Genomic DNA, 24846 nt, shown 5'->3' on the forward strand with positions numbered 1-24846 from the left:
GGTATAGATGGGAGTTACAAGTTGCGAGTAACAGTGCAAAAAAAGCACGGCGAAGGATTCTGTATGGTGTAAAATGGGAGGGGGAGGAGGAGGAGGAGGTCAATTGGGGGGGTGACACCATGAATGACCGCACCGAGTGACACCAACCACTGCCCAGCTGAGCATCACTGCATTGCCCTTCTCGCCTAAAGCCAAAAAGGGGTGCAGCCAAGCCCCCTTGGGTTTCACTTGGTTCAGGCTTGGTTTCCCCATTCCTTCATTCATTGGAAGAGAAAGAATTAGAAGCACTCTGCGATTGGCTGCTTTTGAGTCCCGGTCAGAGAGAGGCTGAGGGATTGGAGGAGATGCTGCCATAGTTCTCTGGTTGCTGAGGGCAACGGGATGTAAACTTTGCCAGGAGTCGATCCTGGACCAGAAATCCAGGTAAGGCCATGTTTTGGGTTTTATTTATTCATTTGGCCTTAGCCAATATATTTGGGAACAGAAGTGGTTTGGATTTGGGATTTTGGAATATTGCACCTAATGAGATACCTTGGAGATGGGATCCAGTTCTAAACCTGAAATTCATTTATGTTTTGTATAAGGTGCGGGTGGCGGTGAGTAGGACTCCCCTCTTCAGGGCAAATTCATCTAAATGGGTGCTCAGAAGTTGTATTGCTGACGGTTCTTAATCTGTTTTGTATGATTTTTCATGTATTTATTTATTTGGATTATTCTGCTGCTAGTTCAGTGAACAGAAGTGTTTTAGATTTGGGATTGTGGGGACTTTAAAAGGAATATTTGCATCTAATGAGATAGCTTGGAGATGGGACCCAATGCTAAACATGAAATTAATTTATGTGAAGTCGAAGGCCTACATGGCCGGCACCCATAGTTTTGTTGTGGCTTTTTCGGTCTATGTGGCCATGTTCTAGAAGAGTTTCTTCTCGACGTTTCGCCAGCATCTGTGGCTCGCATCTTCAGAGAAGATGAAGATGCCAACCTCTGAAGATGCCAGCCACAGTTGCAGGTGAAACGTCAGGAATAAACTCTTCTAGAACATGGCCACATAGCCCAAAAAAAAACCCCTATAAATTCATTTATGTTTGGTATAAGGTGTGGGTAGCGATGAGTAGGGTTAGTATATGTAAATGCAGGCATTCCAAAATCCAAATCAATCAATCAATCCAAAATCCCAAACACATTTGGCAAACCTATCATGGGGCTTTCTTGGCAAGATATGTTCAGAGAGGGTTTGCCTTTGCTGTCTTAAAATAAAATAAAACAATTTTAATTTATATGCCCCTTTTTGTTACCACAATCAAAGCGGTGTACAACCTTTAAAAAATACAATACATACAATTTCCACCCCCTAAAAAAAGGATTAAACAAATCTATCCATTAAAATTACAGACAATAAAATCTAAAAACAATGGACTTCAATGGCTGACCAGCATTTGAGCCTTGGTCTTCAGAGTTGTAGTCCGCCTACTTTAATGTGAAGCCTGTGTTGATGTTTTAGGAAACAAGATGGTCCAGTTGAGAAGAAGGGATTCGGCATCTGCACTAGCAGCGTGACATGGGGAACTTGTCTCGGTCGGGGAGCAAAGTCAGAAAGAAAGGTGCTCCTGATCCAAGCCCTGAAGGTATGGTGAGAGGCACTGAATGGCATCTGAGAACATGATACTGAGGATGATGCTCTGAGGATCCAGGCAGGGATCTTGGAAATTGGAAAGACACCTCTGTGGCCTCCAAATAGATAGTCTCTGCCCTGTCCTGTCGTTTCTTGTTCCAAAGCAGTTACTAAAATGAAAGTAGTTTTGTTGATGTACAAAAACACATCCACAACTCAATCCAAGTAGAAAACTAGCTCAAGAGGAACGCCTGGGTAGCATCTTTCTCCAATAATAGGACTTTCTGCTTGGCTTGAGATGTTACAGGCTTATACATTGAAATCAGGCCGAAACAGAAGTCCACGGATGCAAATATTCATGCGTTCCATTTATTTTCATTTCCAGGACCAAACTATTCTACCATCCCTTTCAAATTCCAGACCAAAGTGATCTCCAACACTGAAAGAATAGGTTTTAATTCGCAGACAAAAAGGTTTCAGGAGATAGAGGTAAGGAATCTTGTCCCAAGCCTTGTGGGCTCATAAGTATGTGTATATGATTTATTATGTCTTTTAACAGACTGACTCAGATAATCCAACTCTTGCAAACTGTATATGCAAACATTCCAAAAGTTAAAAAAAAATCCAAAAACACTTCAGATCCCAATCATTTTGGGGAAAGAGAGACTCAACCTACACAGAGGTATAATATGCAAAAGCAGAACCTGGCGAGTGTTGGTTTAGCAGGAAAAGGCATATATATATACACACACACACACACATACATGCATATATATACATATACACATGCATGCATGCACACACACACATATATATATGAGACAAATGTGTGTGTGTGTGTGTGTACGTACACACATGTGCATGCACATACACACTTATATATCTCTCATATATAGATACAGATTGAGGGAGAGCATGAAAAGTACAGCAACAGATACTGCAACCTCCCAAGACATTTGCCTTCTATGGAGGATCCCAACATGGCCTTCTCTTTGGTACGTATTGCTGGGATTGCCTCCATTTTGACCAGCAGGTGGAAGTACTGCTTCACAGATAGAGAGAGCACTGGATAAAAAAACAAAGTATGAGGATAACTGGTTTTCCTCAGAAAATATATTCATGGATAGCTCTGTTGGCCATACAGCAAAGTATGATAATATCAAAAATCTACAAAACCTTTACTAGGCCAACCAAAAATGCACAACATATGTGTTGCAAGCTTTCAAACTTCAATTGGCTTCTTCAGGCAAACTAAGGAGGAGAAATAAAAATATATGTATGCTGATGTTAAGAGTCACGGTTTAGATTTTGCCAAGATGTTGTCATTGTTTTCAGTTAAAATGGGTTGGAGGATATCGAGGCAGACAGGTCATTCTCCTCAGACGTGTGGGTTCCTGGAGAGAGAGTAATAATGATAATAACAACAACAATAATAATTTGTATCCCGCTTCTCCAAAAAGATCGAAGGTCGAAGTCCAGGAAATAAAATTCAAACTTGGTTAGCAACACAAAAAAGATGCTCCCATTGATATCCAGTTTGCCTTGGTCCTTGGGAGGCTACCGGACTCCTTTGTTAGGCAGAGAACATTAAATTTTCTTTAGGTCTGGGAGGTGTATGTAGTATATCTGTTGGCCCATTTTGGAAACTGACGTTGCCGTGTTGCTGCATTCATAGAGACAGAAGAAAGTGTCTTTTATCACTGCAGTCCTTATCTTAGAAACCAACTTTTCTACTTCTCCTATGACTATCTAAGCTTCGTTCTACTTCCCTTTGCCTATAAGCTGCATTGCTTTGCTCCCTCTCAGCAGTAGCTGGATGGCCTCCATGTCAGTGGGATGGCGTATCCATTCCAGGTTTGACTCCATACTCAAAAGACACTATTGAACTTAGCTGGGTGCTAGGGTTCAGCACACTGGATAGCTCCTTTAAAGTTCAGACTAAAATCCAAAGTGGGTCCACCACTCCACTGACAGCTATTCCCTCTCCACTATGTAAAGACACCTCTTTTCCATCTTTCCCTTCCATTGTTGCTTTCCCAACCTGAGAATCAATACAAACATCTCAACTGGACAGATGTCTCCTCCGCACACAGCTGGCAAACAAGCCCTTGTTCCTGAGTTCTCAAAGGAGAAGCCAGAAGAGACAATATTTGAGGAAAGCATGCACTCTTCTCTACAATAGACTCTTTCTTTCTCCTCCTGAAAATTTCCTGCTACATATTTCCAGCAGGCATTGAGCCAAGCCACAAGGAATAGAAAGGTTTGGCCAAACTCTGGGTTATCCTTAGAGAAGCGGCGTATCGGCAAAAGCGTGGGGAGAGGGAGCTTTGCATTCAGTTCTTTCCAGGACTTTGCAAAACAAAATATGCACGTCTTAGAGATCCTCACGAAAAATGAGAAAGAAGAGTGTCATGGGCAGCAACAAAAACCATGAGCTTGGTCCTAGACATTTTGTGGTGTGGTTGTGTGTGTATATTGTGTAAAAGGGAACAAACAGACAGGGATGGCATGGGTGGAGGGTCTTACGTTAATGTGAAAACTCACAAACATTTCTGTTATTTTAGCAAGACATTTCATGTTAACTCAACCTGTTTGGCCTTTTTCACATTGAAGAATTAGACCACAAAGGTTGCATCCGCACTGCAAAAACAATCCAGTTTTGACACCAGCTTTCTCTGGTGCAACAACAAACTGCAATTTCCAGATTTTTGTTGCATTGAGCCACGGCAGTTCAAGCGGTGTCAAACCAGATTGTTTCTGCCGTGCGGATGCAGCCCTTGATACCATTTTAACTGCCTTGGAGCCATCCTGTGGAAGCGTGGGATTGGTAGTTTCATCTAGTATCATGAATTCTCAGCCAGAGAGCTCTAGTGCCTCACCAAACTGTAAGTCCCAGGATTTTATATAGGACATTGCCATGGAAGTTAAAGTGGAAAATCATAGTGCTATAATGGTGTTGTGAAAAAGGTCAGCAGGTGCATTCAATAGAAAGTTATAATTCTTTTGGCAAATTTGCTATGTATGTCACTGTGTATTCTACCAAATGTTATTTATAATTCTCTACAATTGAAGGAGTCAATAGGACAGAGCCATGGCGGCAAAAGTGTTACCAAAGTGCAATAGCGGTATTGCATGAAATAATAGACTTTTTGTCTTGAAGATGCCAAAGGATCTTCTTTTGTTTGCTGGAACAGACCAACTTGGCAACCCCTTTGAAGCCCTACTAAAGAGAACTTGGGCAGCATTTGCCTCATTGTCTGAATTCTATAGGAGCTTTGGACCCCATTGTCCTCCACTTCTAACATCCCTTTGTTTTTCCATTGCTCCTTCCATCTTTTTTTTTTCTTGCTATGGAAAATCTATTGGGGGGGGGTTGGAACCAACAGAAAAATTGCACCACGATTTCCATTTACTGGTGGGAGGAATTCTCCATCTGGAAACACCCTTAGTTTGCAGGCTAGTGTGCATTTACCTGGGAGTGAGACTCAATGGATACAGCGAGGTTTTCTTATAGGTATGCAAGTGGAGTATTAGGCCAGACATGTAGTGCAATTGTGTGTATGTGTGCCTTCAAGTCATTTCTGACTTATGGCGACCCTATCATGGGGTTTTCTTGGCAAGGTTTGTCCAGAGGTGACGTGATATTTTGGACCATCAGAAGGTGACAAGAGGCACCTGGAGCCTCATATTTGCTCTTTCAGCAAAGAACACAATGAAACAGTATGATACCACCAGTCCTCCATATCAGATTCTGCATCCACAGGGTCAACCACTCTTGTTGTGTGCCTTCAAGTCGCTTCTGACTTATGGAAGACACAAACACAAGCCTTGTTGGAAGAGACCCCAAGCGCCATCCAGTCCAACCCCATTCTGCCATGCAGGAACTCACAATCAAAGCACCCCTGGCATCCTTCAGTGCCACTTCCACCCACCGTTGTGACCAATATATGACTGACCATAGAGATACTGGGGGTGTGGGAGGGTGTTTTGTCACAGTTTGGGCATGGTTTTTCAAGTGAACATGACTTAAGCCTCTGAATGTTTTGCTGGTTTTCGTCAGTTGCTACTGTAGACTAAGCAGCCTCTTTGCTTGTTTCAAAATCAAAATCTAATTTTAATGGGGAGTCTCAAGTTGCACGGCAAATGATAGGAACAGCAGGAGGCTTTAAGAGCCACAGAGGTGGGCTTCATGTGGTCCATGCGCATGCCTTCCCCTCGTCTCATTGCCCTAAACCAGTGATTCCCAAACTCTGGTCTTTCAGGTGTTTTGGACTTCAGCTCCCAGAATTCCAGACCATTGCTCAAGATGGCTGAGGTTTCTGGGAGCTAAAGTCCAAAACACCTGGAGGAGTGGAGTTTGCAAATCACTGCCCTGAACCAATATTTCCCAGTCTTTGGTCCTCCAGATGTTTTGGCCCAAAGCTCCCAGGACTGGGGCTTCTGGTAGCTGAAATCCCAAACACCTGGAAGACCAAAGGTTAGGAACCACTGCCCTGGACACTCAGCCCCCTTATCTATTGGGCTTGAGGATTGCAAGTATGCCCCTGGACAACTGGCTGGTGTGTTTTTTGGCTTTCTTTTATTCTATAAATAGAAAACCCACCCAGAACTTGTTCTGGAATTTTTTTAAAGAAGAAAAAGTATGCAGCTCTGGAAGGCGAGTTGAGTCAGGGAGGGGTGCGGCACCTTGAAATAATACACTCTGCCCACATGCTGAAACCGTTCAGGCCAAATCTGATGTACAGGTGGGATTAGGCATGCAATGGGTTTGAGCTCCCTATGTCGCTCTCTCTCTCTATATATATTATATTATATATATATATATCTGCTGCCCCGCAGACACCAGAGAAACCTAATCCTCCATTTTCGGCCCATTTTGCCATGCAACTTGAGACTCCCCATTAAAATGAGATTATTTTGATTTTGAAACAAGCAAAGTGGCTGCTTAGCATACAGTGACAATTGACGAAAACCAGCAAAACATTCAGAGGCTTAAGTCATGGGAGTGTAAGCACTGAAGCAGCATTATAAAAGCCATTGTGCTGGTCTCCACCCATGAGGTCACACTCGTGTCATCCATACCCTTCAGTATGGTGCGGGATGGAGGAAAATGTGTCCTCATGCTGACATGAAGCGCACAGCAGATCCCCCCCACCCCAAGTAAGACTTGGCCAGTGGAATGGATTGTTTTTAGGCCAAGGTCCTGCATTAAAGAAATGTAGCATGATGCTACAGTCGTGGACTCAGACCTTGACTGCATACCTCATTGCAGAATTGCACATTGTACAACCAAATGCTCAATATGCTGTAATGTGCAATATGTAGCACACTGCCATGTGCGACCATGCAGTCAATACTCAGTTAACAATGATGGATAGTGTACCATGTGTGCAACTTGGCTTTCGTAACTGTTAACTAAACATGGATGTAATACATTAGCCAAAACACCCACAATTTAGGAGCTTAAAGACACCAACTGGATGCCAACTTTAATCACTGGATGCATATGAGAGATGGGGAATTACTTTCGAGGCACGATGCCTACTGACTAAAAAATTTGGAAGTACTTCAATTCAAAATGGAAACTTCCTGAAGATCTGCAGAACAATTTGTGATGCAGGTTGCGTCTCCCTTATCAGAAATGTTTGGGACCAGAAGCGTTTTGGACTTCAAATTTTGGAATATTTGCACGTATAGTGTCTAGATCAAGGGAAGTCATAGTGCCACACTATTCTGCTCTGGTCAGGCCCCACCTGGAATATTGCGTCCAGTTCTGGGCACCACAATTCTAAAAGGACATTGAGAAACTGGAGCGTGTCCAAAGGAGGGCGACTAAAATGGTGAAGGGTCTGGAAACCATGGCCTATAAGGAACGACTGAGGGAGCTGGGGATGTTCAGCCTGGAAAAGAGAAGGTTAAGAGGTGATGTGATAGCCCTGTTTAAATATTTGAAGGGATGTCATATTGAGGAGGAGCCAGCTTGTTTTCTGCTGCTCCAGAGACTAGGACAAGGAACAATGGATGCAAGCTCCAGGAAAAGAGATTCCACCTCAACATTAGGAAGAACTTCCTGACAGTAAGGGCTCTTCGACAGTGGAACACTTTTCCTTGGAGTGTAGTGGAGTCTCCTTCCTTAGAGGTCTTCAAACAGAGGCTGGATGGCCATCTGTCAGGGATGCTTTGATTTGGATTTCCTGCATGGCAGAATAGGGTTGGACTAGATGGCCCTTGCGGTCTTTTCCAACTCTATGAATCTATGCTTCTATGAAATCTAAACATGGCATTTGTTTATGTTGCGTATACACCTTATACAGTACACGTAACCTGAAGGTAATTTTATACGTTTTAAATAATTTTGTGCATGAAACAAAGTGTGTGTACACTGAACCATTAGAAAGCAAAGGTGGACTTCTGGTTGTTAATGGTGTCCCCATGAGAGGTTTCTGATAGCAACTGCGAAAGGGACCGATCGACAGATGTGGTCCCTAGACCTTTGGGGATGCTGCAGGGTCAAGAATACCCCTCTGGCGTGGGGTGCTCCGGGGGGGTCCAATGTGGGTCTGTTCCTCCCCTCCAAGCTTACAGAAAACTTGACCGAAAAACCCAGGTTCTTTGCCTTGTCGTGATTGTGTGTTGTTCTCTTCCCAGAATGAAAATCCTGGCCCAGGATGCTATAACATTACCCATCCATCAGCAGTTCAGAACACTGTCTCCCAGTCCCGAAAGGGAACTTGTTTTTTTCCTTCGTTGGTAAGTGAAATGGTTTCTATGTACAGTCAGACCTCCGTTTCCATGGGTTCTGCATCCAGCGATTCAACCATCCTTGGCTTGAAAACATTCCAGAATTAATCATTAAGAAAAGCAAACCTTGATTTTGTCATCTTATATAGAAGGCACCATCTTACTATGCCATTTTATTGAATGAGACTTGAGCATCTGAGGATTTTGGTATCAATGGGGGGGTCCTGGAACCAAACCCAGTGGATACCAAGGGCCCACTGTATTAACATGGCATTTTGAGATGGAAGGTGTAAGATAAGAAAGACCTAATCTGAAATCTGGCAGTCTTTCTAAGGTGCAGCCTTTTATGCTTGAGTTCTATTCTCAAGCCTAACCTCAGAAGTAAATTCTTTCTAAATTAATGGGACTTGGTTCCTCCGGTTAAATGTGTTGTATACTGGAATTGCCTGGTCTCTGCAAAAATGTCCTTGGTGAGCACAAAATATCCTTACTGTCCTTCGTTGTTGTTGTTCTGTGCCTTCAAGTCATTTCTGACTTATGATGACCCTAAGGCGAACCTATCATGGGGTTTTCTGAGGCTGAGAGTGTGTGACTCACCAAAGGTCACCAAGCAGCTTTCCATGGCCAAGCAGGGAATCAAACCTTGGTTTTGCCAAGGTTTTGCTGCAGGTGGCTGTACATTATCTGGACTTATTTGATTCATAGTGAGTATGGGTTTTTCCCCTTGTGTTTGTTGGCATTGTGTGCCTTCAAATAATTTCTGACTTATGGCAACCCTAAGGCAAACATATCATGTTTTTTTGTGGGTTTTTCAGGCTATGTGGCCATGTTCTAGTAGAGTTTCTTTCTGACGTTTTGCCAGCATCTTCTGAAGGTGCCAGCCACAGATGCTGGTGAAATGTCAGGAAGAAACTCTTCTAGAACATGGCCACATAGCCCAAAAAATCCACAAAAAACTATGGATGCCAGCCATGAAAGCCTTCGACTTCACATTTGAACATATCATGGGTTTTTCTTGGCAAGATTTGTTGGCCATTGCCTTCCTCTGAGGCTGAGAGTATATGGCTTGCCTAAGGTCACCCAGTTGGTTTCATGGCTGAGCTGGGAATTGAACCATGATTTCCAGAGTTGTAGTCCAATACCCAAACCACTATGCCATGCTAGATGCACCCAAAGGCTTCTTTTCTTTGGATAGCCAGTGTCCAGTGATGGGAACTATTGCTCTCTGACCACGTTTTCTCCTTTTTAGGATGTGCGGATCGCCCGCCAGAGGATCCCCAGCTACCCTGCTGCCAATGCCTATGACCTCCCGCCTACTTTCCAGTCCAAGCGAGACTTTAGCCTGGGATATTCCAGTATGTTCCAGCAACCGATCGCTAGGAAGATTTCCAAAAGATCCACCCCAGCGCCCAACCAATATAATGTAAGGTGGAGGGACTGACATAGAGAGACAAATGCCAGTGGCAAATTCAAAATCTTAGCAAGAAGGAAGGCAGGGTGGAGGGAGTTATCAAAGTGTATTTATTGCTCTGTCCTCGCCTGCAAAATATCTTCTGTATCTTAGGCTTGACAAGAGGTGCCTGGGCAAGCTTTTATGAAAGGGCTGAACTTGGGGGTGGAAAGAATATTTGCAATTATGCTTTCACAGGTCAAAAAAACCAAGTCTCTTGACAGTTATGGAGAAGAAGAATAGACCAGCAAGACTTTTATGCAGTTTTTCCTTGTATTCAAATGGGGAGGAGATATTGTGCAGAGAAAACTGCATGAGTTTTGGGTATCTTTTGTTGCAAAAAATTATGTTTTTATCTGCTAAAACAGGATATTCTGTACAGAAAATAATGGCCTGACTAGAGTAAACCCATTGAATACTTTAGATATATATGTTCTGCAATTGACTGAGTGGGTCTACTCTATTTGAGACTTACCAACAAGATGCCAGATTTCATTTTTTGCACAGAAAACATTTATTCAGCATGAAGAGCATATGTTCTTTTTTCTCTACATTATATCTTTTTCTTAACCCTCTGGGACATTCAAATACACTGAGAATACTGCAGGAGAATACAGGGGAATTTTGCACACAATGGTTTAAAATAAAAATATTGTATTGTATTGCATTGCATTGCATTGCATTGCATGTTCAGGCTCTATGTATAAGGTGCTTAAGCGAATGTCATCTTTAGAGTTCTGTCCCATCTGCAAGATAGCACATTATGTATATGTAAATATTCCAGTATCTGAAAAAGGCCAAAACATGAAACACTTCTAGCCCAAAGCACTTTGGATAAGGGAAACTCAACCAGTATTATCTTCTGAGTAAGAATATAGTTTGCAATGATTTTAAATACAGATGCTGTGCCCTCCCGCCTCCAAATCTGTACAAAATGTACCCAAAGTGCAGACTTACATCCTTGTGCCATTTCAGGGCAGCGTCGATGATGCCTTTGCCCCAAAGTCATCCTGTACTTTGCAGGTCATTATTATTGCTGCCTGTCATCCACACCCTGACAAAAATATTAGCTTGCGTTCAAGAGCGTAAATAGGATTTCTCCTGGGAAGAAGCTCCGCGGGTTAATCACCGAGTTGTGATTTACTCTTTGAGATTATGCATGCAATGTTTGAGAAGCCAAACAGGAAATGATCCATTTAGAAGGGCAGACAGTAATTGATGGCTGTGGGCATTAGACGCATCATGCCTTTGGTTTGCAGACTGTACTCAGGTGCGATAACTGAGAGTCATTTTTATTCAACAGATAAATGGAAAACGTATGCACGCACACAGCAATATTGAGACTCAATAACACAAACAGTATTGGAATTCAAAGATATAGCCCTGTTAGTCTGTAGGATCAGTATGCAGAGAGATCTTGGAGCGCCTTTGAGACTAACGGAAAGAATGAAGTTGGCAGCATAAGCTTTCCTGGACTTCAGTCTACTTCCTCAGATGCATTTGAAAGTAGACTTAGTCCATGAAAGCTCCTGCTGCCAACTTCTTTCTTTCATTTATTCTCCCAGGTGCTGCAAGATCTCTCTGCATAAGTAAGAAGGAAAGAAAGAAAAGGAGTAAAGAAGAAGGAATTTGGGATGGATAAGGCAAGATGAGAATGATAGAAAGGTAGAAGGGTAAAGAGATACAAGAGTTGGGAATGGGTACAGAAGAAGGAAGACTATGTTAGAAGAGAAGAGAAGATGTGATAGGAAGATATGATATATACAGAGAGAAAGAGATAAACAATTATGAAGAGGATGTATAACTGATACTGGTGATGATGTGATATGGATATAATATATTTGATACAGTTATGGAGGAATTGATATGGATGTGTTTTTTTAATGATATTTTATTGATTTATTATTATTATTACTACATTTATTTGTATAGCACCGTTGGCTTTACATAGCACTTTACAAAGGAGAGAAAACAACAGTCCAAAATAGCAACAAAAGCCTGCCTGGGGCGCACAATCTAAAACCACAAACGCGATTATAAAATTAATAAAGTATTACTATAAGCCAGTTAAAACAATGCTATAAAAGTGTAAATTAATACAAATAATATGTCATGAAATATACAGTCATATATGTTTGCGTATGTGTATTTGTTGAAGCTTTGAATAAAGATTTAAAGCAAAAAAAAAGTATTGACGATTGAGCTGTGTAGATCAGGGCTTTTTGGATTATTAACTCCCAGAATCCTCCAGGTATGCTTTCTGGAGCATCCTGGGAATGGTATTACCAAATACTAACTTTCCCATGTTTAGGGCGGTATAGAGAAATCCATCCTCAGCTCAGCGCTGTCTCTTTGCATCACACTTTGCTCCTCATATACCAGTCATGTCATTTCTGTGCAAAGACGTGCGCATGATTCATGCTGACAACTAATTGGTGCCTGGGTCCTTTATGGATTAGGAACCATAATTCTTTTTTCTTTTCATTAAAAAAGAGAATTTATTATAGAGTGGAAGCAGCAGTTTCGCCCCTCCCTAGTATTAGATCTAGATCTATTTCAAGCTTAAGAGGCTTCATAGCATGACCACCAAAATGCATAATATTTTTACAGTTGTGTAAAAGCTGAAAATTAGACCTTTTTGGGCATTTAGGAGCCCTTCATAGTATGAGACTGGTGTACACTTAGCTTGTGCATGGATATGGTATTGCTATGGGTATGATTAAGTTGGGTAATATGGTATTGCTATGGAGTTTCTCACACAAAGGAGATTGGCAGTTTATCCCATCAATATCCCGGGAAAATTGTGTAGTTATCCGAAATGATTTCACACGATGTCACACAAAACTTGCCATTGAAACGGTCACAAAGAAGCATTAATGCACATCTTTTTACTTTCAGGATTTTGGTGACAATGCATTTCCGACATCACTTTATTTGCGCAATTGCGTGTGATAATGATTCGTGCAATTACTTGCCATTTTTGCTTTATTTGCAGGATGCTTTAAATGCACTTTAGTCTCTCTTTAATGCTGAAATTAGCCTCAGTGTGATAAACTCCTATGAATATGATGGGTTAAGAGCCATGAAAATAAGCTTTTAGTAAATGATTAGGCTTTTACTCTTTGCATATGCAGTTATATTTTACGTCTATATTTTTATTATGTACATTACATTTATATTCATATTTTATTGATGTCTGTAGGTATACGTATCTTACTAATGTTTATAGTGTGTATATATTTTTGAATTCATATGAATTTGGGAATGTGGTCATTTAATATGGTCATTGACTGCAATAAAATGATGGACTGAGATTGAGGCATTGCAATGTGTATTTGTGTGCAAATCATTTTCTGTAGCAGAATGAACCTTTAATAAAGTTAAACTCCTTGATTGCACTTACTAACAAATGGAAGTGTGCTGTTAAAGGATGTAGGTTTGTGCATACTCCGGCTATAATATTCTGCATTTCCACACACAGGTCTCAAGGGACTTGAGCAAGCAGAACGGCTACAGAGGCGTCAAGTCGGTGTTCACATCCAAAACGAAACGATCGCTGACGCTCTACGGAAAGGACCGAGTACCTTCTCCATGTAAGTGGGTCCAGGGCTTTGTTCTAGTCCCTTTTTTCTTCCTTTTTGTGACTCATAAAAGTACATCATTGCACAACGAGTAGAGAGAGGTCCGTTCCCTCTCTCCTTTCCCTGCATCTATAAGCTGGGCTTCCCCATCACTAAAAAGTTATTACTTCCTTGCTCACACTTTCCCCCACGTCATTTGTGACATGTCAGTGACCTAAAAGAGGAAAAGATGCAGGAAAAGCCAAATAACTTCCGTTTTACAAACGTTTCCCTGCCACGTCGCCTAAATCCACCACAATTTACTATCAGGATTTTTTTACAAACCTAAAATCATTCCCAGGGAGGAGGACATCTTCTCAGTTTTTGCTGCAAATTAAAAGTTTGGTCGGCTTTACTATCCCATGGTCTAAAATCATTTTTAGACTATTTTGTGATACAGCATCTTGCAAAAAAACAACAACAACAACTCCAAAACCAACAAACAATTGCATTTTTTTCTGGCACATTGCTGTATCATTCCTTTCTTCTTATTGTCAGTTAGCCATTGCCAGTCTGACAATGATAATCATTATAATAATAAAAATGTATTTTTATCCCGCCTCTCCAAATTGGATCGAGGCGGCTTATAATAAAAGTAAATACAATACAGAATGCAATAAAAATACAAAATAAAACCCATCATCCCTCCCTCCCACACAACACTTAAAATTCCCAATTATCAATAACGGTGATAAAATAATATCCAATAATAAAAACAACAGTAAGATGATGGGAGTCCTAAGGTATCCTATATGGGGGGATCCAAATTAATGATCTTTCATCAACTACAGCTCCTCTCATCCACAGGGAGCATTACCATTGTTTTGGCATTTAGGATGATGGGATTTGTAATCCAATATAGGTCTCAGGTTGAAGCAGGGAGTTCTAAGCCGTGGGCTCTCATACCCTGCTTTTCTTTCACTGTCGCTAAAAGGTAAAATTGAAAAACATTGATTTGGGTGTTAGAGTTTCGATATTTCTATTATGTATGTGTGTGTCTTTTTGTCTTTGTTTTGACATAGGTCATTACGAAATCAATGATTCCTTTGTTCGGCAGGCGCCAACCGCGTTGGTGTCCTGCTTCAGATCAAGAACAAAACGCGAAACCAAACCAGAGACTCTGAGCCCAGGACCTGCAGCGTATCAGCAGCCAGACAAAATCCCAGCAGCGACACCCAGAATTAAGTTTCCTGGCCTGTGAGTTTCTCCAGTTCACTTTTAAAGACATTCACTTGGGGTTGCCACCAGTTCTTTTCCTTAAGCAGAGCCCTTATGGATAGAAATGACAAAGAAGACTAGGGGCTCGTCGACATTTGCCAGAATAGACTGGGCTGCAAGCCCAAAAACAAAAGGTGCAATTTTAAAATATGGAACAAGAGGTGGAAACCTTGAGTCAACTCAGGTCAGATCCTTGCATCTCTCTTCAGCTGCAGCCTTGCAAATAGAGTATAGGTACATAGGATGCTACTTATGTTGTAGTTCAGAACGTTTTGTATTTTGGAGTACTGTCGGTCCTCCATACCCATGGATTTTGCATTCATGGATTCCACCATCTGTGGCTTGAAAATGTATCTTTTTAAAAAAAAGTTCCAAAAAGCAAACCTTGCCACATTTAATCTTGCCATTTTACTAAGCCGTTGTATTTAATGGAGCTTGAGCATCCACAGATTTGGGTATCTCATAGTGGGTCCTGGAACCAAACCCCAGTGGATACAGAAGACCCACTTTTATTTCAGATTTCACAATTCCAGAATGTTACTATTCTTGCACATATTTCAGGATTAAGAAAAAAGAACGATAGAGCTAATCCTTGAAGATAAAATGCGGTCCTAACCTATGTCAAAGATTAATTTCAACCCTGGCTTGATCAATCTATGCACTTTCCCTTCTTACACAGCCCTCCGCCCCTCAGTCTAATAAACCCATCAGTCGGTTACTCAACCAAGTCAACTTTATGATCACTGTAAATGGCAAAGTCAGTTAGCTTGCTTGCGATAAGATTAAGATCTACCCTCTACATTCTTCCCCACGTATTTCTCATAGCTCCCACCCTGCTGCATGGGCCCAGAAAACTCTGCACACGTTCAGTGGGGTATCTTTACTACATCTCATGCTATTTTAATACAAGCTTTGCAGGGCAAAGAGAGAGGAGGGTGAGCTGGCCCTTGGCTGTGCACCATAAACCAAGACCTGACTTAGGGAAGATGTAAATCAAATGTGATGGGCAAAGAACATCCATCTGGAGTGGCAGAAAATACCAGAGCTATCAGCTTTTCATTGAGAGAGAGAGAGGAGAGAGTGCAATCCAACTCCCATTTATGTCAAGGTGATAAATGGCCCTGGGGCCAGACCTACATCTGGTGCAAAGCCACCCACTTTCCACACCAGTTTGTTCCAGATGAGCATCCGTCACTCAGATGTCACTGTGTTCCTTTTTGTGTTTTATTCTCACTAAGTTTCCTAGGATGCACCCCAGAATCCTTTGCAAGGCAGACAAGGACACAGAGGGTGCATCTAGACTGTAGAAAGAATGCAGTTTGGTACCCCTTTAAGTGCTATCACTCCAGCCTATAGACTCCTGGGATTTCCAGTTTTACAAGGACTTTCATCTTCTCTGCCAAAGCATGCTGGTGCCTCACCAAACTCCTGTGCAATACTGTAGGAATGGAGCCTACAATAACTGCACTATTTCTGCAGTGTAGATTCACCCTAAGACCTTCTTCCCCCATCTACAAATCCCAGGATTCTGTAGGATGGAGTCAAAGTGGTGTCAAACTGCATTGTTTCTACAGTGTAGATGCGCCCTAAGAGCTTCCCTCCAAACTATAAACCCAGGATTCTTTAGGATGGAGCCATGGCAGTTAAAGCGGTGTCAAGCGGCATTATTTGGACAGTGTAGATGCACCCAGAGTCCCTACTGAAAAGGATTTGCAGCAGGTGGAAAAACTATTCTGGAAGATGCACAAAGTACCATCCTCCTCCTTCAGAAGATCTATAGTGACAAACCAGCATCACCAAGAAACTCACTGACAAACATACAGTGATGTTACTGAGGAATTCAGCCTCACTGTCCATTTGAGTATGGATCTAAGCAAGGGTGGCCAGTGGCCACTGGGTTCCAGGTCAATGGGACAGTGAATCCATTCTAGGTTTTATCCCATATCCACAGTACTGAACACTTCTCCCTAGGGTCCAATCCCCCATTTGCTCATGGAAACTGCAAGACCAGGGTTCAAATCCTCCCTTGATCATCGAAGCCTACTCGGTAACCTTGAGCAAGTCACACTCTCTCAGCCTCAGAGGAAAACAATGGCAAGCCCCCTCTGAACAAATCTTGCCAAGGAAACCCTGTGAGAGGTTCGCTTTCAGGTCGCCATAACTCAGAAATGTGTTATCAGGATCAATATATAAATCTGGCTTACAGATTTTCAGCAACAATTTACTCTTGAACAAAATAGTTTGCTCTCTGCGCTATACTCCTGTTTAAAGCCAAAGATTTATATAGCGATCTTTTTTCCTTTTTCTATCGAAAATGCAAACCCACAGTGAATTAATTAAAATGATTAAGGTTTCAAACCTCCCCAGAGGGACTTATATTAATAGCAGTTGTTAAAAGGTTTTGTGGACTTTACAGTCACCAGATTGTCTCCAGCTGCCAGAAGAGGAGACACATAAAAATCAGAGGAATACGCTGATGACAATGGTATTCTTCTTACCTAAGCCTCGGCATGTGGGTTATTACTAACAATCCCTGCCCTGTTGTCATTGAAAAAGGTGTGGTTTGCGAGTGATTTTAAGGCCGGAGACTGAAAAAATATATCTCTCTGTGTGCATGGAATAGATGTGATCAAGGATATTTATTTTATTCGTAATTAATTTTCTCATACACAACTTTAAAAACCAGAAAACATTTAAATATTTACATTATATATGTATATTCAGTGCACTAGTTATCCCTTACCTTTCCAGTATTTATTTTTCTCTTGTGTGTTGATTTTATTAATCGTATTAAGAAGGTTGAGGGTATATTTTACAGCTCTGAGCCCATTACTGCACATGTTCCCTTTTTGCACAATGTGGGAGAGTGATGTTCCAAGTCCTAGAGATCTCAGTGTTGCTCCTTGCAAAGAGAGATGTAAGGCTGGAATACTAGTATGACTATATACTGGTGTAAATGCCATTATGCAAGGGGTCACTCTTTCTTGGAGGTTGCACAGGGTTGTGTCCTGTTTTTGCATGAAAAATGTCAAAAACTGGTATCCTGTTGGTTAGTCTTAACTAGAATAGACACTTGTAGTTGTGTGCCTTCAAGTCATTTTTGACTTACAGTGACCCTAAGTTGAATCTATCATAGGGTTTTCTTGGCAAGATTTGTTCAGGGGAGGTTTGCCATTGCCTTCCCCTGAGGCTGAGAGTATGTGACTTGCCAAAGGTCACCCAGTGGGTTTCATGGGGCAAGTTAGGAAATAAACCCTGGTCTCCAGAGTCATAGTCCAACACTCAAACCATTATGTAGACATGCTGCTCAACAATTGATCCATCGATCTGCTCTACTCAAAAACAGGAGTCCAGCCACACAGTTGCATATTCTTGGATGGTGTCACCAGTGTCTCTTGGCACTCTTGGTTTACTACACTTGCTACGTTGGAGACAATATTTTAAAATAATGTTGAGCATGAAACAAAGTTTGTGCATGTCGGACCACCAGAAAGCAAAGGCGTCACTATCTCAGCCCATGCATGAAATGCAAAAAGTTTTGAATTTTGGAATATTTCGGAATTCCGGATAAGGAAGACTCAGCCTATTGTTATGTAGCTGATGTGTCTACTTTGCTACAGCTAAAAGACTCAACTTTTTCATACGTTTTCCATCTGATGGTAAAATGTCACAGTTTCACGTGACGTGGAAATTTTCTTAACCACAATTTAACAGGTTTCAAGTGCAGAGCAGTTGAGGACAGGAGGGTTTGGAGGTGTCTCATTCACAATGAGTTGAAGCTGACTGTATTGGTTTGTAAACCATGTTTTATGTCAAGCCAACGTTCATTCACACAGTGCTTCTTTTGGTTTCTCGCAGGCGGAAATATGGCTTGAATTTCTCAGCCCCACCACTCCCTCGTCCCAAAAGTCCCCCTTCACCAGGACCAGGCCAGTACGAAATAGCCGACTTCAGCGGACCACAGAAGCATTACATCTCCAGCGCCGTATTTGTCTCTAACACAGGCCGCTGGTCAGGTGATACATTCAACGAAGAAGTGCCAGGCCCAGGTAAGCATATAATTTATCACGATTAAATGCTTCTCTAACACTGGCCAAGTACAGTGGTACCCCGGGATACGAATGCGCCGCCTTACGAGATTTCCGGGTTACGAAAAAAATCCATTTAAAAACATTGTTCCGGGTTACGAAGGTTATTTCGGGTTACGAAGAAAAAATTGGTGCTTTTCGGCGCGATTTCACACGGAATCGCGGCTTTCGCTATTAGCGCCTATGGGCTTTTCGGCTAGCGAAAGTTTCCGGGTTACGAAAGCGGCGGCGGAACGAATTAATTTCGTAACCCGGGGTACCACTGTATTGCATTTCTTTATTTTGCAATAATGGTTTAGACCACTTTAACTGCCATGGCTCAGTGCTATGGAAATTTGGGAACTGTAGTTCTGTGAGACATTTAATCTGAGAGCTTTCTGGTGTCAGAGTCCTTTGCAATATTGCTGCAAATGCTGGCCAGCAGTTCTTGCAGCCTCTGCAATGTAGGAACAGATTGGGGGTGATGAGTGTGTATGTATCCATACCTTTTGGAACCCCCCAACAAACTCTTGTGTTTGAGATGAGGATAAAGTGATGCTACAGAAAGATCGCATTGGACAGAAACTTGGAAAGAGCAAGAAACCAAGTATGTGAGGTAGCACTGGAAAATGGAAACCAGAAGAAAAGTCCATCGGCTTGCAAACTGCTTGCTGAGTGTAAATAACAAAGAGCCCAATACGTTACAATTAAAATACACCTTGGGGGCAATGAGATCTTATTTCTTCAGAGATTACTTCTGGGCCCGAACAGACAGGTCAAAATAAAGCTGCTTTGGGTCACTTTGGCAGTATGCTGTTTAAATGACACCTGCATCTTAAGAGGCCAGAAGCTGCACCAAAGCTGCACTCCAGTCCTTAAGATGGGAGCATGGCCTTGGCCTGGCTTCAGACCTCTTAGGATGCATGCGTCATTTAAACAGCATACCTCCAAAGCTTTATTTTGGCCTGTCTGTTCAGACCCTTTGTTTGAAAGAATAGCACATACTCTCTGCTGGGAATACAGTAGGTCTTCTTTCTCTAGACTGCAAATGCTTCAGTCCACTGAGGCCAAAGCAGAACTGGAAACCATGGTTGCCTATGCCACATTGCCTTGGGATGGATGAATGGATGCAATGCAGCCCTTTGGCTCTGACCCAGCCACCTATCAGCATCCCAAAAGCCAAGCAACTTCCCTTTTATTTTTGGTCTGAAAGTTTTCAGCTAAAAGAAAACACTTCTTGGGACCAAATTATGCATTGCAGTATGCCCTTGGTATCTGCTGGGGTTTGGTTTCAGGACTGCCAGTGGATACCAAAATCTATGGATGCTCAAGTTCTATTGAATACAACGGTGTAGAAAAATGGTGCCCCTTATATAAAATGACACAGTCAAGGTTAGCTTTATGGAATTATTTTTGTGTGAATATTTTTGAATCATGAATGGGAGCTAGCATGGTGTAGTGGTTTGAGTGTTGGACTAGGACTCTGGAGACCAGGACTCAATTCTCTGTTCAGCCATGAAACCCACTGGGTGACTTTGGGCAAGTCACATCCTCTCAGCTTCAAGGAAAGGCAATGGCAAACCTCCTTTGAACAAATCTTGCCAAGAAAACCGCAGGATGAGCTTGCTTCAGGGTCTGCCTAAGTCAGAAATAACTTGAAGGCACACAACAACAACAGCAATAGTTGAACCTATGGATACAGAATATGTGGATATGGAAGTGTGATGGTATCACACTTTTGAGGTCTTCTTTGCTGAAATAGAAAATATAAGTGCATCCTGGAATGTCACTTCTGATGGCCCAAAATGTCACTTCCGATGGTCCGAAATGTCACTTCTCACAGTTCAAAATGTCACTTTGGTGGCCCGAAATGTCACTTCTGATTGTCCAGGAGAGATGGACTGTCGCTTCTGATGGTCCAAAATGGCAGCCCTTGCTGAACCTGGATGATCTGGAAAAGGTTCTCTGAGTCCTGAAGCATTTCCGTCCCTGGTTTAAAAAATGATAATTTGAGAGGACTGGGTCATGTCCCTCCGCATGTCGTGAGGTGTGGGAGCCTTTGTACAAACAAACAGGTTATGGTAATTGTATTACAAATCCTATTCTGAAAACCATCATTCAACTCCCTTGCTTTATTATCACAGCAGCCTTTGTTTGGTGGCTTTCAAATCAACAGCATCTTTTTTGAATGCCGTTGTGGTGAAGGCAAAAAAGGGTGGATGGCGTTTTCTAAGAGAGGAAGGAAGATGACAGGCGCTGATTCCTAAAACCCTGTCACCGAAGTGACTTTAATAGCTAGTTTTGCTTATCCTCAGCTGCCCTGGAGGCAATAGTCATATATATATTTTAGTATTTTTTAAACAAAGATTTCTGACCTGCCCTGTCCACAGAAACTGAAGAAAAGCTCGTGCTTTTAAAAACACAATCGTCAGCAAACTTTGGCATGAATGTCATTGCTAGTCCTGCTAAGAGTAGTCCCACTAAGTTGTTGTTATGGGTGTTCAAGTCAACTTTGACTTATGTTGGATCCCATCTTAGGGTTCTCTTGGCAGGTTTTATTCAGAGGAGGGTTGCCCTTGCTTCCTCTTAGGCTGAGAGAGTGAGACTTGTCCTAGGTCATCTACTGGGTTTCCGTAATTGACATACTGTCCAACATTTCACAGGTAAAAACTGGGACGCATGCGACCAAGAGACATTGAAGTGGTCAAGATGGCAAAAGAAGCACATTGAAGGAGAATGCACACAAGTTGCAGAGAGAGAGAGAGGCTGCAACAGTTTGCTTTTGCCTGGACTAATGACTGGAGACCAGCAGGGTTCAATTCCTTCTTGGCCATGAAACCCATTGGGTTAATTTGGGCAAGTCACACACTCTCAGCTTCAGAGGATGGCCATGGCAAACCCCCGGTGAAGAAATTTAGCAAGAAAACCTCACAATATATTTGCCTTAGGGCCACCATAAGTTGGAAGCGACTTGAAGGCACACAACACAGAGACATTGCCAAATATGATTATTTCTTTTTCTTAGAAAAATTAATTGGAACGCCTTGCAAATGAAATGCATCTACAGCTGTTAGCTGGGGCAGGGTTATTTCCCAAAATGATAAAAACCACAAAATCTGACATTGGTTTGGCTTTGCCACCTAATTCCCCTCCCGTTCTCCCAATGTTTTTCCCTTGCTTCAAAGAGAAGAGTCTTTGGCTTCACATGTGGTCTAAAATGGGTTCTCTAGTTTCGGAGGAAAAATTGAAGACGGCTGAGAAAGGTTCCTTTTTTCACCCCAAATGACAACTCAGAGGAACTTCTCCAAGCTCAGAGCTTAGCTACGGCTTCAGTTTCTTGGGCAAGTTTCTTCAGATAGGGGTTGCCATTGCCATCCTCTGAGTCTGAGAGACTGTGACTTGCCCAAGGCCAACCAGTGGGTTTCATGGCTGAGTGGGGATTTGAACCGTGATCTCCAGAGTCATAGTCCAATGCTCAAGCATCTCCCCCCAAACCTGCAGTTTAAATATACTGGCAGAGATTTGTACTCTGCCATCACTACTACTCGATCCTGGCCTGAGTTTGCTTTATTCCTCTTCCTCCTCCATCCTTTTTTCCCTTTGCAACTGTAAGTGCACAAGCAGGGATTGCCCTGTTTTCTTGGCTGTGTGTAAGATGCCCTAGGAGCTTTGTCAGCTAAACAACAGGTGTTTAGGTTTTGTTTTTTAAGACACTTTAAATGCATAAGGAAACAACCAAGCCTATGCCTCATTTGTGGTTGCATGTAGTATCGCCAGATGGCAGGACTCCTGTGCCTTACACATAGCATAGCAAGCCGGAATTCTGCTGACAAAGCTCCTCCTGGACACGAAAGTGTTGCTCCGCCTATTGACTTTCTATTTGCCACCCATCTGGATAAAGACACAGGAGCACTGACAGAAGGAAAGAAAAATAGTTGGCAAGCCAAATGTTGCAGAATGTAAAAGTTGCTAAAAAGCCATCTCTTGCTTCCCAAATCTGAGCCTGAAGACGTAACCTTTCTCTTTTGCTTTCTCATTCCAGGGGCATACAACCTTCCCATCCCACGGAAGCAATCCTTCATCTACAATGCGGAAAATAAATGGCTGCCAGCCTTATAAAGCACTGGAGCCAGCAATGAAGATTTGGCTGGACCTTTTCTTCTTGTTGCAAGCGCTGCATTGGGCTGTTAAAAATGAACACTGCATGCACTAATCTGGGAAGAAGAAAATAATGCCCAACAGCTGGAATCCTGTATTTCTATCAAGCTGGTCACTGAATCATTCACATTTTTTTTTCCAATTGGCATCACTCAGGCCAGAAGAAAAAAAGGTTTGTTTTGTTTTTTCAACAGAACACAGATGATCATTTCAATGTCAGCTTCAGTCTGGCGTTCATACCAATATTGATTTATAAAGGATGAATAAGACGAGTATGCTGAAGTCCTAATTTTTCACTCTCTTTAGTTTTGGGACTAACATTTGGGGCTGACAGTGTATTAATTGTCGTCTTCTTGTTGTTGTGTGCCTTCAAGTCCTTTCTGACTTATGGAGACCCTATCATGGAGTTTTCTTGGCAAGGTTTGTTCAGAGGAGGTTTGCCATTGCCTTCCTCTGAGGCTGAGAGAGTGTGGCTGAGGCTGAGAGAACAGGGAACTGAACCCTAGTCTCCAAAGTTGTAGTCCAAGACTCAAACCACTATGCCATTCTGGCTGTACATTAATGCTCTTATACATGTCAAAATCCTCATATGGAAGCAGTAGGACGTTTTTCTTCCATATAGAACAGCCTTATTCTCTAAAATTTTGTGGCAGCAGAGTTATGCATGCAATGCTTTGCATATCCACTGCACATGGGTGCCCATGGCATATCACTCAAGCCGACGTACCTGCATATTTCATACTGCAACCATAACGGCTGTTGCTCCATCCTGTGGAATCCACAGGATCTCCTTAAGTGATTCACACTCTCTCAACCTCAGAGGAAGACCATGGCAAAACCCCTGTGAAGAAATCTTACCAAGAAGATTTGGTAAATAAAGCTCGGGTCACAAATGTTACTAGCCTACAGACATATTTGGGTCTCCAAAAGTCGGAGTCGACTCAAAGGCACGTACCTACAACAAATACGGAGGTGAAGGAGTTTTTCTCTCATCCTTCCTCTGGACCCAGCATAGAATTCAGCTAAGTGCTAAAGGCAGGATGGTTCTTTCCATTTGCCAGATCCCAGAAGACTATAAAAAATGTCTGTTGGCTGGTAACGTTTGTGATCCAAACTGATTTCACCAGGCTGCTTTTTAAGAACAGGGAAGAGTGTGGACAGCCAAAAATACAAAGAGATGAATCCTTGAACTGATCAACAATTCTTGGAAGACAAAATGCTCAAACTGAGGCTGTCTTACTTTGGCCACATCATGGGAAAGCATGAATTGCTAGAAAACACAATGATGCTAGGAAAGGTAGAGGGTAGAAGAAAGAAAGGAAAACCACATGCCAGGTGGATGGACTCAGTCAAGGAGATCATGGGCATGAATCTGCAGGACCTGAACAGAGCAGTGAAGGACAGGAGATCTGGGAGATGTCTCATCCACAGGGTCACCTGAACAGAGCAATGGAGGAAAGGGTGTCTTGAAGATGTCTCATCCACAGAGTTGCTATGAGTTGGGATTGACTCAAGGGCGGTTAACACTCAACAACAAACTCTACAGGGAGATGGCAAGCGATCTGGGAGGGTGACATCAGCTCTTTTGCAGCCAAACAATGCCTCCGCTCCAACCACCTTCCCCTTGGCCAGGGAGTATGCTTAGGGATGCCTCCTACTGTCCTTCCCCCAGCTGCCAATTCATGGCTGTCACAGTGCACCCCAGGGGTGGGAGGGATGCAGAATTGCATAGGCAGCACATTATGTTCCACCTACACTATATAGGATCCTTCCCCACTTGGCTCACGTTTGTGGTTAATAGATCTTGACCCGGAGATGGTGCCAACTGCTTTAACAGCCACAGCCGTTTTCAAAAGCATGGCTGTGTTTGTCTAGTAGTGCAACAAAACAGCAAAGACTTCCGTTGGCACCTTCCGGACTAATGTATAGCCTAAGCTTTTGTAATCAATGAAAGCTTATACCTCAATAAATCTGTTGGTC

At 42.4% G+C, this 24846-nt stretch overlaps 1 protein-coding gene across 1 annotated transcript; it reads left to right on the top strand.

Annotated features, from left to right (window-relative positions):
* Window positions 1–383: 383 nt before the first annotated feature.
* Window positions 384–23060, top strand: LOC149305030 (O(6)-methylguanine-induced apoptosis 2-like). Its single transcript, XM_089479046.1, has 9 exons — window positions 384–423; window positions 1502–1625; window positions 1998–2101; window positions 8261–8362; window positions 9603–9776; window positions 13285–13396; window positions 14446–14620; window positions 18500–18690; window positions 22751–23060. Exons 2-9 carry the CDS (start codon window positions 1559–1561, stop codon window positions 22825–22827), a joined length of 1002 nt encoding a protein of 333 aa, XP_089335172.1. The 5' UTR covers window positions 384–423; window positions 1502–1558; the 3' UTR covers window positions 22828–23060.
* The last annotated feature ends 1786 nt before the right edge of the window (window positions 23061–24846 follow it).

Source organism: Sceloporus occidentalis, unplaced genomic scaffold (assembly GCF_023333645.1).
Source record: "Sceloporus occidentalis isolate IW3139 unplaced genomic scaffold, rSceOcc1.0.p SCAF_13, whole genome shotgun sequence".
Taxonomy (NCBI): domain Eukaryota; kingdom Metazoa; phylum Chordata; class Lepidosauria; order Squamata; family Phrynosomatidae; genus Sceloporus; species Sceloporus occidentalis.